The sequence below is a fragment of the Etheostoma spectabile genome, chromosome 12 (genome assembly GCF_008692095.1).
Source record: "Etheostoma spectabile isolate EspeVRDwgs_2016 chromosome 12, UIUC_Espe_1.0, whole genome shotgun sequence".
In the NCBI taxonomy this organism is placed as follows: Eukaryota; Metazoa; Chordata; class Actinopteri; order Perciformes; family Percidae; genus Etheostoma; species Etheostoma spectabile.
In genome coordinates this window covers 27,126,735-27,139,009 of record NC_045744.1, presented here as the reverse complement: position 1 = coordinate 27,139,009, position 12,275 = coordinate 27,126,735, and the positions used below count along the sequence as shown (strand labels likewise).

Below are 12,275 nucleotides of genomic sequence, written 5' to 3'. Positions count from 1 at the left end.
GTATGGGGTGGGCAGGTGTCTTTATGCAGCTAACGAACTCAAACAAGTGCATCTAATCTAGGATAATAAATGGAGTGGAGGTGGACATTTTGAAGGCAGACTAACAGGTCTTGGAGGGTCAGAATTGTAGCTGATAGACAGGTGTTCAAATACTTATTTGCAGCTGTATCATACAAATAAATAGTACATTGTGATTTCTAGATTTCTTTTTTTAAGATTATGTCTCTCACAGTGGACATGCACCTACAAAGACAATTTCAGACCCCTCCATGATTTGTAAGTGGGAGAACTTGCAAAATAGCAGGGTGTTCAAATACTTATTTTCCTCACTGTAAGTATGATGATCTGTGCCTGCAAGAAAAGTAGGTCCTGAAGGCTTTACCCCCTCCTACGGATGCACCCACCAAGCTCCACTATTAAAATCTTTGCAATATCTCACTTGCTGATGCCCTTCTGGATCCTTACCTTGGGGAGGACACAAATAACCACTGGTACACTAATTATAACTAGGATTTGGACGTCACAACCTCTTGTGGTATCTGGCCCCACAGACAGTTTTGGCATTATCTATCCTTTGAGGTACCAGTCTGATACTTTTGCTCCCATACCTATACAGTGGAGGTTAATTTGTCAATAGTAGAAATAAGTTTGTATAAAGATACAAATGATGTTATTTGATGAGAAACAGTGAATATAAAAATGTGTTGGGTATGTGTCTAAAGGCAGGTCTGTGTTTCACACAGAGAAATTTTGGCCAGTCTCGACAAATTTCCCTGTCTGCAAATTCAAAGAATTTGGGTACAGGGACAATTCTGAAAACTCTATATTTATAGTTGTTAAGTACTTGGATCCTTTTTGATTCAAAGAAGTATTAAATAGTACGAGTCGCTGGCGCAGCAACCAGGATGACCACCTATCCTGGTTTCCCCACCTCCCAAATTCTGCCCATTATGTTCATTGGAACGCACAACCAAGCCAGAGACACCACAATCACGAGAAGAACCTCAAGTCTCTGTAGCAATGAAAGGAAATTTTTACTTCTGCACAACAAGGCCAATGTGTTTTTTATTTGCTGTGCAATCGTAGCACCCAAATGCTGGTACATACTGTTTTAGAAATAAATGTTTAACTATCTAACTTGCTGAAATCAATTAATTAATCAAAACACTGCGTGCGGATCATTTGTACCCAGACTGCTATTGTGTTCTAGCGGTAGATGTTTTCTTTCTGCCTTTAACTCAAAGAGTTGCTCATGACACTTACTGGTTCCATCAAGTACAGCTGTCCTTTTTCGTTTTGCATATGCCCGGAGGTGATTAGACAAGCTAACTCCGCTATGGAAAGTTGCATTGCAATGGACGCACACCTTCCTGTTGAATTCGCCTTTCTCTGTGAAAAGACAAAAAAAATACCAAGACAAACATATAAGTCAAAAACATAAATATGATTGTGCTTATTTGTTAGTGGTGTTGATTTACAGGACTTAATAACAACAGGCCCTTTCTTCCTTTTTTGTGGCAAGTTTATCATTTATAAAAAGGTGTAAGATTAAGAAATGTATTGAAACATGTTCTGTCTCAGTCTTCTGCCATGAAAGTTATGAGACCAGTCAAACACGATGATATTATTCTGCTTTATTATATGCAACAAGCTCGTCAGTATTGGCCACATAATCCTAAAGTGCTTTGGCAATGTCATTCTAAGCCTTTATGCTGATGACACCGCCCTTCAACAACAAATAGAAATCTGATGTTCAGTGCTCACATATCTGCTTCAAAACAGCTGCTGTAGATGTAAGGCTTTTATGTGAGTGTTGCTACCACTTACACCAAATTCCACTCTCAAGTTTAACCCTTTAGACTTTCTTTAAATATTTATCAGTTACTTTTCCAAGTAGATAATAGTTATCTAGTCTTCACTTGGGGCATAAATGTGGGCTACACAGAACTTCACTTTTAAAGCTGGTTCGCCTGTTACTTCCGATACTTCTTTCTTTAAAAACAGCGGTGAAGAACTCCAGGAGCAACTGCCAGGAGTTGGGTGTTCATTAAAACAAATTATGACTAGTGGGTTAATTGCATTACATATTAATCAGTGCACATGAAGCCAAATTGACTCCTAAGTTAACGTATGACCAATTGCTGACAAGCAATGTGGCATTTAAAAGGCTTTTTCTAATATAATAAAATGCACCGCACCAAATCACAGACTCCACCATTAGAGACATTTAACATTTCTTCTGCTAAATAATAGTATAACGAGAATTACAGAACTTCTACAGACAGTACAAAATTAATCTAAACACTTCAGGACAATTCCACTCCCAGTCTTACCCACTGGTTACTACTATGAGGACGTTACTTACCACATATAGATTTTGGCAGTGAAGATGCAACTCTTGAGCCTGAACAGTGCTCACTGTTTGAAGAAACTGCTAGCATGTTTTTTGACATCTGAGAGGACCCCTTTATTCTGCTGTCTTCCTGACACTTCCTTTTCTTCAGAATTCCTATCAAGGCATTCGTGCCAGAGAGGGAATTTTTAACATCAAACTTAGTCTCTAGTTGCCTTTTTTCAGATTCTATTTCCACTAAAGAAAATGTGGGCATTAATGGTCTGGCATCAGTGCAAGCGCTTGGAATAGAATTACATTTTGGGATTCCGATTGGCGGCTGCATGAAATGATCAACGGAGGAAAGCTTCGATGAAGCACTGTATTGGAAATGGTTCCGTCTCTTTCCCAGAATTTGAAGTGCCCGCTGGAACTCCTTCTTGTCCCGCATCAACTCCCGAAGTAAAAATAATGGGGATTTGTTCTTTGTTGCAAAGCTTTTCCCAAGCTTTTTGAGGTGGCCTCGTATGTGGTTGGACTGCCCAGTCCTGTTATCAAATGAGTCCCCACATAATGGACAGGAGTGAATGCTCTTCACAGTTTCAGATTCTGACTCCAGCTGTAATGCTGAAATAAACATAAAACAAAATCCAAAACATAAACATTACAAGCATGATATGATAAATGTAAACGTCAATGGACATATAAATGAAAAACTAGAGTTTAAACCCAGTTTGAAACTTGGGTTGTATTGTCATTGACCATTGGTTCTCATCTGTCATGAGAACACTTAACTTACCAAAATAATTGCTAAGATCTCACACGTGCCGAGATATAAAACAGGTCCAAAGGGGCAACATACAATAACACTGGTGGGTAACAAGTGGAGTATTTCCAGAACAGTTACACAATTTTATTTGGAAGTAAAACTGAAATTGAGAACACCAATATTGTTGCTAATACTCTTTAATTTCATAGAAAAAACAAAGCGTGCACAACTATGCTAAGTACATCAAGTAATAGTGGATTTAAGAGGTCAATCAGTAAACTGATGGACAGCAATTATTTTAGTGATAGCTCTTGTCATAAAGAAAATAAGCCTACTCTAGGGTTTACAACCTGTTTGATTGTCTGACCCCTTATTGTTTGTTGCCCCAGTGGACCTATTTTTTGGAGATGCCACATCCTAAAATGTTAGCAATTACTTGTTAAGTTTAACTCTCAATAACAATGGATAGCTCTAATGGCCAGAGTCACAAAAATATAAGCAAAGTTGTAATAAAGCACTTTTCCTTTAATAGAAGAACATGCAATATGTATGCAAGTACCTTTTTTCAATCTCCGGATCGCTGAAATTTTCCTTCGAATTCGTGGCCTCCTGTCTTGAGAAGCCACCTGCTCAGGAGATACTACATGGCGTGCATTGTAGGCCAGTCCAACCCTATGAAGATGCCCTCGGACATGATTGGACAATCCAACACCCGACTCAAAGACTGCAGGACAGTATGGACAGTTCTTGCGGTCCAATTCCAAATCTGACAAATCCTCTGTAAAGTCTTCCCTCAATGGTATTTGGTGGGAGTCAAAGGTTTCTTGAAAGACTTCCGTTTCTATGCATTCTTCTTTGATTTCAGGTTCTGTTGGGTCTTCATCTTCAGTCTTAATTTTCTCAAACAGCCTTTTAGACGCCTGCAAAGCACCCCTCATGGACATTCTTCTGCTATAGGTATAAATGATGTTTTGATTTTCTTTCTTGATACCACTGTCAAAAAGATCAGTGTTGCCATCTGTATCGTTAAACTGGAAAATGTCTTTTTCGTCATTGTCTGACACTTCTTCCTCGTCCTGGTTCATTTTCTTGGGACTTGGCAGAGGTTTTGGTAAGATGAAGCATGAGTCTTGGTCAGAGGTGTTGCGGTATGGGGTGGACATCTTTCTTTTAGACGGTGATTTTCTGACTGTTGACTGATCTCCTTCTGCTGGACTGGATGACACCCTATGCCCATTTGGGGATTTAGCTGAATCTTCAGCCTTGACACTCAATGTCCCTGGCAACTGATCAGAGCCATCTTTGTCACCTATGGAATCCTGAACAAATGTGCTGTGATTATTGCTTTCCTTCCTCTGTTCTGCAGTTTTCTTTCCATGTCTTTGTCGGGACAGGAGAACATTGATGGATTTGTCGAGCTTTGATTCTGTTAGTTGAGACTTAAGACCTCTGTTAATCTTGCTATTTTTGAATAGGTCTGAAATATCATTGGACTCACTAGGCGAACAAGCTCTTTTAGAGGAGATCTGATTTTTTATAGAGATTTTAGACGTAAACTCTGCATCTTCTACAGAAGTTTGACTAGTAGGCATGTGCTGCTCATTAAGTGGTTGTGCATTTTCCTCAATACGCTGTGCAGCTTCGTATTCCTCAAAGGTTTGTTGATGGCGACGCAGAAGGTGATTCCTAAAAACATTTTCACTTAAAGCTCTATATGAACAAATGTTACAGGAGAAGATTCCAGATTTATCATTCTGGATCTGCTTTGTAACAGTAATTACTGTGTGCTGCATAATGTTATGTCTCCTAAGATCGCTCTCACTCAGACTTCTAAAGCTACATTTGTCACATCTAAACTTTCTCTTGTCCTTCTCGTGTGTTTTCGCATGTTTAACAAATGTGTTTGGGCAGTTTGTACCAAAAGGGCACTGAGGACAGAAAAGCTTTTTATCCTCTTTCTTCTGGTCAATCACGCATTTGATCTCTTCAGTGAGTCTTGCTTTTTTCTCCGTTTGGAGTCTTGCTGTTTTCTCCGTGTGAGTTGACATATGTTCAATAAGTGAACCACTTTGTCTGAAGGACTGTCCACATTCGCGGCATATAAAAGGCTTTGGCGAAATATCCGGAGAGTCAACATGAGACTTCATATGATGATGCAAATGATGCTCTTTCTTGAAAATAAGCTTGCATTTTGAGCAAGGGTAACATGATGGCTTGTCCTCTGAATGGGAATTCATGGCAAGCCTCCCCTTCAATGGTGAAAGCCCATGACCTATACTATTCTCATGAGAAGTTCTTGCAGGTGTATTGTAAAGAATTCCCTTGATGGCATTTACAGTTCCATTGGGATACTTAGAAACTTTCCCTGTTGGTGAGGACTGTGACGGGGAGAACTTCCTTGACTTTCTGACTTTTCGGAGAGGTATTGAGTCTTCTTGGTCTTCAGCATCAGACAAATCCTCAGACGGCTTGTGGCTCAGATCAGGGTAAAGGTCTTCTGAGGGATCCACCATGACAACCATGTCCATTTTCCGTTTCCTTCTCCTTTGGCTATTGGCAGGAAGGACTTCATCTTTAGGCTCCTCACCAGGGGAATCACCATGGTTCTCCCAAAGAAACTGCATAAACTCTTTGTGAGGGTCCCAATGAAGGTCACTGGCACCACTAAAATTATCCACTGAGTTCTCAGGTGAGTCTACATCAAAACCCCAAATTCCTGCAGTGTCAATTTCCTGCACAGTTTTTAGTGGGGTGATGCTCTTTGCCTCCTCTTTCTCTGTGGAGATGCTGTTGAGTTCATGCGCTTGTGTAGCCTGATGCGAAGAAGGTCCATTTCCCAGGCCGACTGGAGACAACATATCTGTGTTTGACAGAACATCTAGGACACTGTTTTGTTTCAGTGAAGGCTTGCCAAAAGAATTGGTGCAAGAGGCTGATTCTTGTGCCATTCTCACTGGCTCTTGCAGGAGTGTGAGAGCATTGATATCAGGATCTGCATCTTTGTCGTCTTCATCAACACCTGTCAGACATGACATTTCAGCTGCCATGACCTGAAAAAAAGAAAAGTACAGCCTTCTTAGATATTCATGTTTGACTACAAAAGCAACAGTTATCACTGTAGCATCCCAAAGGTTCAATTGAAACTAGGGATATCCCCATCAAGAAGTACTGAATTGGAGCCGATATGGGCATTTTTTAACTGATTGGGTATTGGCAGTCACCTCGATCACCTTATTCCAATCATTTACGTCAGTTTAGTACAATTTGCGGAACAACATAAACTCGCTAAGTAACTTGTAATTTCTAATTAAAATCAATCTAAATTGTCAGCAGTGTGAAATTATTTCAAACTACAAAGAAAAAACAGTCCAACATCCACATGCAATCTCATACAGAACTTTGTGGAATTTTGATTTACTTTGGTAACTAATTATTAAAGCTATTACACCATTGTAAGTAGAAGTAGTGAGTTTTACAAAAATGCTAACGGCACTAAGTTGAATGTATTACGTTGAAGAATTTTTTTAGTTACTTTGTTTAAAGAAAAACGGTATGCATTTTCAAACTGGTTTGATATCAGGCCTAACACCGGACCGAACCGATATACCAAATTTTACGACCAGGTGTCGCACTTGTCTCAGCCACTCCTGACTGTGACTAATGAGAAAGTTCCTAATGAATGTAGCAACTCCAGACAACATGGCGATATGGACACGGTAATGCGCCTCTAAGCCATGACTTTTTACCTGCAGTGAGGTTGTAATAGAGACGGTTTACCCTTTTTTCGGAGGGATTGGTTGGAAAAAGGGATTTGTGACACTGGCCAATAGTAGGCCAATGTTATATCTATATTGCGATATGAGACTAGATATCGTCGTAGATTTTGGATATCATAATATTGTAATATTAAATAGGTGTTGTCTTTTCCTGGTTTTGAAGGCTACATTACAGTAGTACACATTACAAGTGATGTAATTTTCTGTACTGTTATAACTTTTTAATTATTTGCCTTCACCCACTTAATCATTATATCCACATCACTGATGATTATTTATCACAAATCGCATTGGGTAAATATTTGTAAAAGCACCACTTGTCAACCCCACAATATGGTTTCAATATCGAAATTGAGCTATTTGTACAAAAAAATTTGTCATAGTTGATTTTCTTTCCATCACCCAGCCCTAACTCATAGGATTTTTGTGTTCTTCTTTCGTTGGCTTGATATCCGAAATGTTTCCATTTTGGCGGTGCAGTTTCAGTTTGCTTTGAGACTTTCTTCTGGATATATTAACCCTAAAAAACACATGAACTTTCTAACATTAAACAAACAGCGTGCACAGTTCGGCGGTTTCCCCCTCACCCATGTTTCCACTGCTACAGTAAATTGCCTTCAAACACTAGTAGCTACTAGTAGTTTTTTCGTTAATATACAAACGTTATGTTAATCACATTGTCATATTTCTTATAAGCATTGTGTAAACAGGCTATTGGAAAATTTAGTGAGCGTTACCAGTTGTTCTAGAGTAAATTAAGCTTCACTACACTGAAGCTGACGTTTAGCGCCAATAAGAAATGTAGCCAGCTATGAACTACATCAACAGTGACCGACCACTTTTTATACAGCTCTGGTTTTGGAAGTTTTTCCTTGTTTAATATCTCTATTGACGTTACATTGAAGGCTTTTATAAAGAGTCTTAAGCCTGGAACCAAGCCAATTGGCTGCGAGATGAATCGTGACCATGAAACGTGATTCTAGGCTAAATAATATTTTGAAAAAAAGGCAAAGGTTCAAGACTGTGTACACAAACAATCATAGACTTCCATGGTAAAAGCTGGCTCTAGCCATTTGCAGGTGTGTTAACATTTACGTGGTAACAGGAAGTCCCCAGCTAGTATTTCTCCATAAGATCCCAAATAAATCATGTTTTCTTAAAACAAGGTTGATTGCATATGGACTTCTAGCTTCTATTAGTAGCAGAAACTTTCGTTTCACATTCTTGGAGCTAATGGTCAGTCTACCTCAGATTGTTTAGAGATTAAAATCCTTATGGAGAAAATGAAGGATGGGATTTTTTAATTCTGGAACCACACTATTGAGCTCTGTTGTAGATTACTACATTGGAGCCATTTTTTATACATCAATGAACACAACATACACGCCTGTATTTGGAGGTGACACCAGTACTAGACCAGCAATACTTGATCAATAAAAGATTTAACTTTAGCTACTAAGTAGTTACCATATTTTTCAGACTATAAGTCACATTTGTTTCATAGTTTGGTTGGTCCTGCGACTTATAGTCAGGTGTGACTTATATATCAAAATATATATAATTAAACATGTTTTTAAATGTTAATTCATACTGACTAACATGAAGCAAGGAGTAAACATTCAATTCAGATTCAGTGATGTGGAATAAGATTGTGAGCTTTGTGAGCTTGGTGAATTTGCTTCCCGGTAAATTGCTTGTTAGACTTGCTGGCTTGTTATGATAATTTAGCCTGTTCAGCCTCCCAGGTATGTTCTTTATGCTGTTGTATAGCTGAATAACATTTAATGTGCTACGTTAACATACCCGACACCTATTCAGCCTGTTGTTCTGTGTGCTATTGTGTTTAATATGTTATTGTAGTATATATATATAAAATACATATTAGAATGTGCGTTACCAGTTTAATGTCTGTTCTTGTTTTTGGAATTTATTAAATACATTTCTAAATAAATGTGACTTATAGTCCATATGTTGCTTTTTCCCCTCTTCATGACACATTTTTTGACTGATGCGACTTATACTCAGAGCGACTTATAGTCCGGAAAATTCTCTAAACCGGTAACACTTCTGCCCAACACTGCTTGCAATACAAGCTGGATTTAGTGCTGCAAAACCGTTGCCACAGGTTGCTAATGCAGGCTACTTTTTATTTGCCGGAAGGTTTCAAATGTAGGTTCTACGGGTTAGCATACGTTTGTACACCGAACCAAACAAACCAGAAATCGGCCCGACTATATTATCTAGGCAAATACAAGTATTGGATCAGGACTTGGTATCGGCAGATATTCAATATTTTTAAAATCTGATCAGGATCAGGGGCTAAAAAAGCTGATCAGGACAGACATCCTTAATTTTATCCTTAATGTTAATATATTTCATGGTGAGGTTTTGTGTTTTTGTATATATATATGGGGCTAGTTGGCATTTAGACAAAAAACAATCAGGGGGCTGTGACAAGATTTTACAACCCTGAAAAGTTGTCATGGTGGCAACTATTTTGTATTTTTTCAATAATTGTGAAGTAAACAATAGAAATATAAAGTAATTTACCAGGAATGTGTACTTGCATGTATTTGATTGCCAAGTTTGATTGCAAAGTTTGTACTGATTGTAATTATGATTCTGTGGTAGATGTTCCACTGGCCCCGCCACAGATGCCTACTGCACTAGAATTGATTTATAGTTCTGTTCAGCATTTATCCCCTTGATTGTTGTAGCACCAACACAACGGTAGATGGATCCTGCATATATTTTTGGATTGTGTTATATATTGATTATACTGCATATCTAAGTAATCACGTTAGCCTTTTTAAATAATTGTGTTAGCCATTTACAAACCTAACGAGATGCAGGCTTGCACTTGAAATAGCTTTAAAAGCTGCTAGTGAGACTTACATTTTTTTGGATCGAGACTTAATTTTGGACTGTTAGTCGGCCAGAAGGAGTTATTTGAAGACATCACCTAGGGTTTAAGGAAATGTAAGGGGTATTTTTCACCGTTCTTTGACATTGTATCATCCAAGTGATAAAGCGAATAATCAACAGATTAATCAATGAATGAAATCATCAGCTGTAGCCCTAGATGCAAATCTAAATCGGTACTGTTAAGATGTTTAACCATCTGGTAGAGATGATCATAAGGCTACAACTTTAGGCATGCTTTAGCAAAGAAGCGTAACAGGGACATTCAGGCCTCTTACAAGACAATTATTGTCTTGAATGTGACCCGTTTAACAAGCTACAGTTTGCAATTGGTAGTTCTTGGTTGATGTGCTCGATTGATGTCAAAGTAAACTGTTGTAGTTACAATATTACAAGAGTTAACTTCTTAGCTAAATCAGCATTGATTGACTACAAAATTAATATAGCTAAATATATAGCCGACTTGACACTTTGCTCAGATGATTAATTGTGGCCATTTATAACGCTACAAGGTCGCAGGAGTGAGAGGTCTTGGATTTGAAGGGCAATAAAAGTGTCATACCAAGTGAATACTCCTGTGGCATATAGAGGTGTTTCTAACATCTACAGCAGCACCAAAACTGCAAAGAGATGGACCCCGTAATGTTTTTGATGAGCGGTTGTGGATTTTGTACAGAGCTAAAACTTTCAACACAGTAACGTTAGTTCAGTTATATGCCAACCCACAGTAGTTATAATATGCTTACATATGTACCTACATAAAGAGAAAATTTTGATTATATACACTATGTCCAGTAAGGGTGTCACTGCATTTCGTTTATGTCACGCTGTGTTGCTGGATGCTGCTCGCTGGAGCTGCAGACCATTCCATTAAGGCTGATCCATACCAAAACCTATTCCTCAGGCTAAACTATAGCTAGCTAATGACAATCGCCCCTCGCTACTCACTATACAGACATCAATAAAATAAATAAAAACAAACAAACGTTACCTCCGAGCGGTGTGGATGGAGACAGGGTACAATTTAAACGCTGCATTGAATAATTTCTTACTTTCGTCTTCCATCTATTTCACAGTCGCCATTTTCCGTGGTGGTCTGGTGTGGGACAGATCATTTCTTTTGTGCGGGTAACCGTACATACAATTGTCTCTACGTTACCAGAACAATGACATGCTCGAATTATTAATTTGTTACTGTTTGATAAAACAGCTATAATTAAAAAGTGACGCAACTCATTGTCTCGTATAATTTCATCACGTATTACCACGAATCGGCGCCATGTCCAACCCCCCGAAAGATTGTAATGGTTCACTCCAGATAGGAGGCATAAAAAAACGAGTTAATGACCATCTCCTTTGGGTAGGAGATTTTTTTTCTTTAGGTTGATGGCGGTTTATCGCCGTTTTAATTGATAAAATAAATTGAAACTTAAGTTATTGTTTGGTTTCTTCAATTAAAGAACCCATTGAGTTTTGCTATAAAACTTGTCATTGACGCACTGAAGAAGCATTGTAACGTTATGCCAACACAGCAGAGATGTAACCCCCCATGGTTGTCTTCGGGTCTTTGTTGCTTCGTAGACGGTGATTAGCTGGTTCAGCCTCGTGTCTTTTAAACAGAAAACATTGTGTGTGGTGTGAACAGACTTCATTTTTTTTTAAACGAAGTATCTGTTATAGTTCGCCTACTCAATTTTTGATAAGAACATTTAGCTACATACAATAGTTTTTTTTCTGTCTATCTCAATGTATTATAACATCCAGCTGCAGTAACATACTGTAAGCAGTTTAAGCAAAAAAAGTTAAACCACACCCTCTAGTATACACAGTATTACAGTCTGGATTATACAACGACACTAACAGAAAAATATTTAATGAAATTATATTCATGTTGTGGGTCAAAAACAACAGAGGATGTCTAGTCCCTGCTGAGTCAACCTCAGCAGGCCAACTTGAGCTAACGTTAGCTTTGTAGATCCTGGGATTTACCAAACTGAATATATGGCACATATAAATGCAAAGCTGCTTTGTCATCTTAATTCTGTTGTAACTAAGAAAAAAATACATATATTTTTTTCCTGGATAAAGTTACATTGTTAGCAGCGCTATATGTCCACAAACTTCAAATGTTGGCTATTTTTACATAGCATCTTGTGACCGACTCACAGCTTATGTGATCTAAACATTAACTGTATAATAAGACTAACTCATTTAGTCTCATGAATCACTTTATATAAATGTCAGAGAGCCTCTGTGTGCCGTGATTTATTATCATGAATAAAACTGGTTCTAAAACAGTTTTTGATTCAACTCTGAATTGTTGATTTGGAAATTGCGCAGTAATACTTTTAGTGATGAGCATGCTGTGCTCGTTCTAAATGTCTAGTTGACCAATCAGATTGCCTGGTCGGATCTACTTGTATAATAATGAGGGGTTAAATCTCGCGCGAACACGGTATAGAAGAGGCGCTAAACT

At 38.3% G+C, this 12,275-nt stretch overlaps 1 protein-coding gene across 2 annotated transcripts in view; it reads right to left on the bottom strand.

The window, feature by feature from the left end:
- The window catches only part of znf644a (zinc finger protein 644a), an 18,057-nt gene extending 6,956 nt beyond the window's left edge, over positions 1-11,101 (bottom strand). Inside the window, exons 1-4 of one of the 2 annotated variants that reach the window (XM_032532465.1) lie at positions 10,852-11,101; positions 3,661-6,151; positions 2,366-2,959; positions 1,264-1,389 (exon numbers count right to left, since the gene is read on the bottom strand). In XM_032532465.1, coding sequence (XP_032388356.1) covers positions 1,264-1,389; positions 2,366-2,959; positions 3,661-6,148 — 3,208 coding nt within the window. In that variant the 5' untranslated portion in view covers positions 6,149-6,151; positions 10,852-11,101. Of the gene's footprint in view, positions 1-1,263; positions 1,390-2,365; positions 2,960-3,660; positions 6,152-10,790 lie in introns of both variants that reach the window. The other variant, XM_032532464.1, reaches the window with a different exon arrangement.
- Between the last annotated feature and the right edge of the window lie 1,174 nt (positions 11,102-12,275).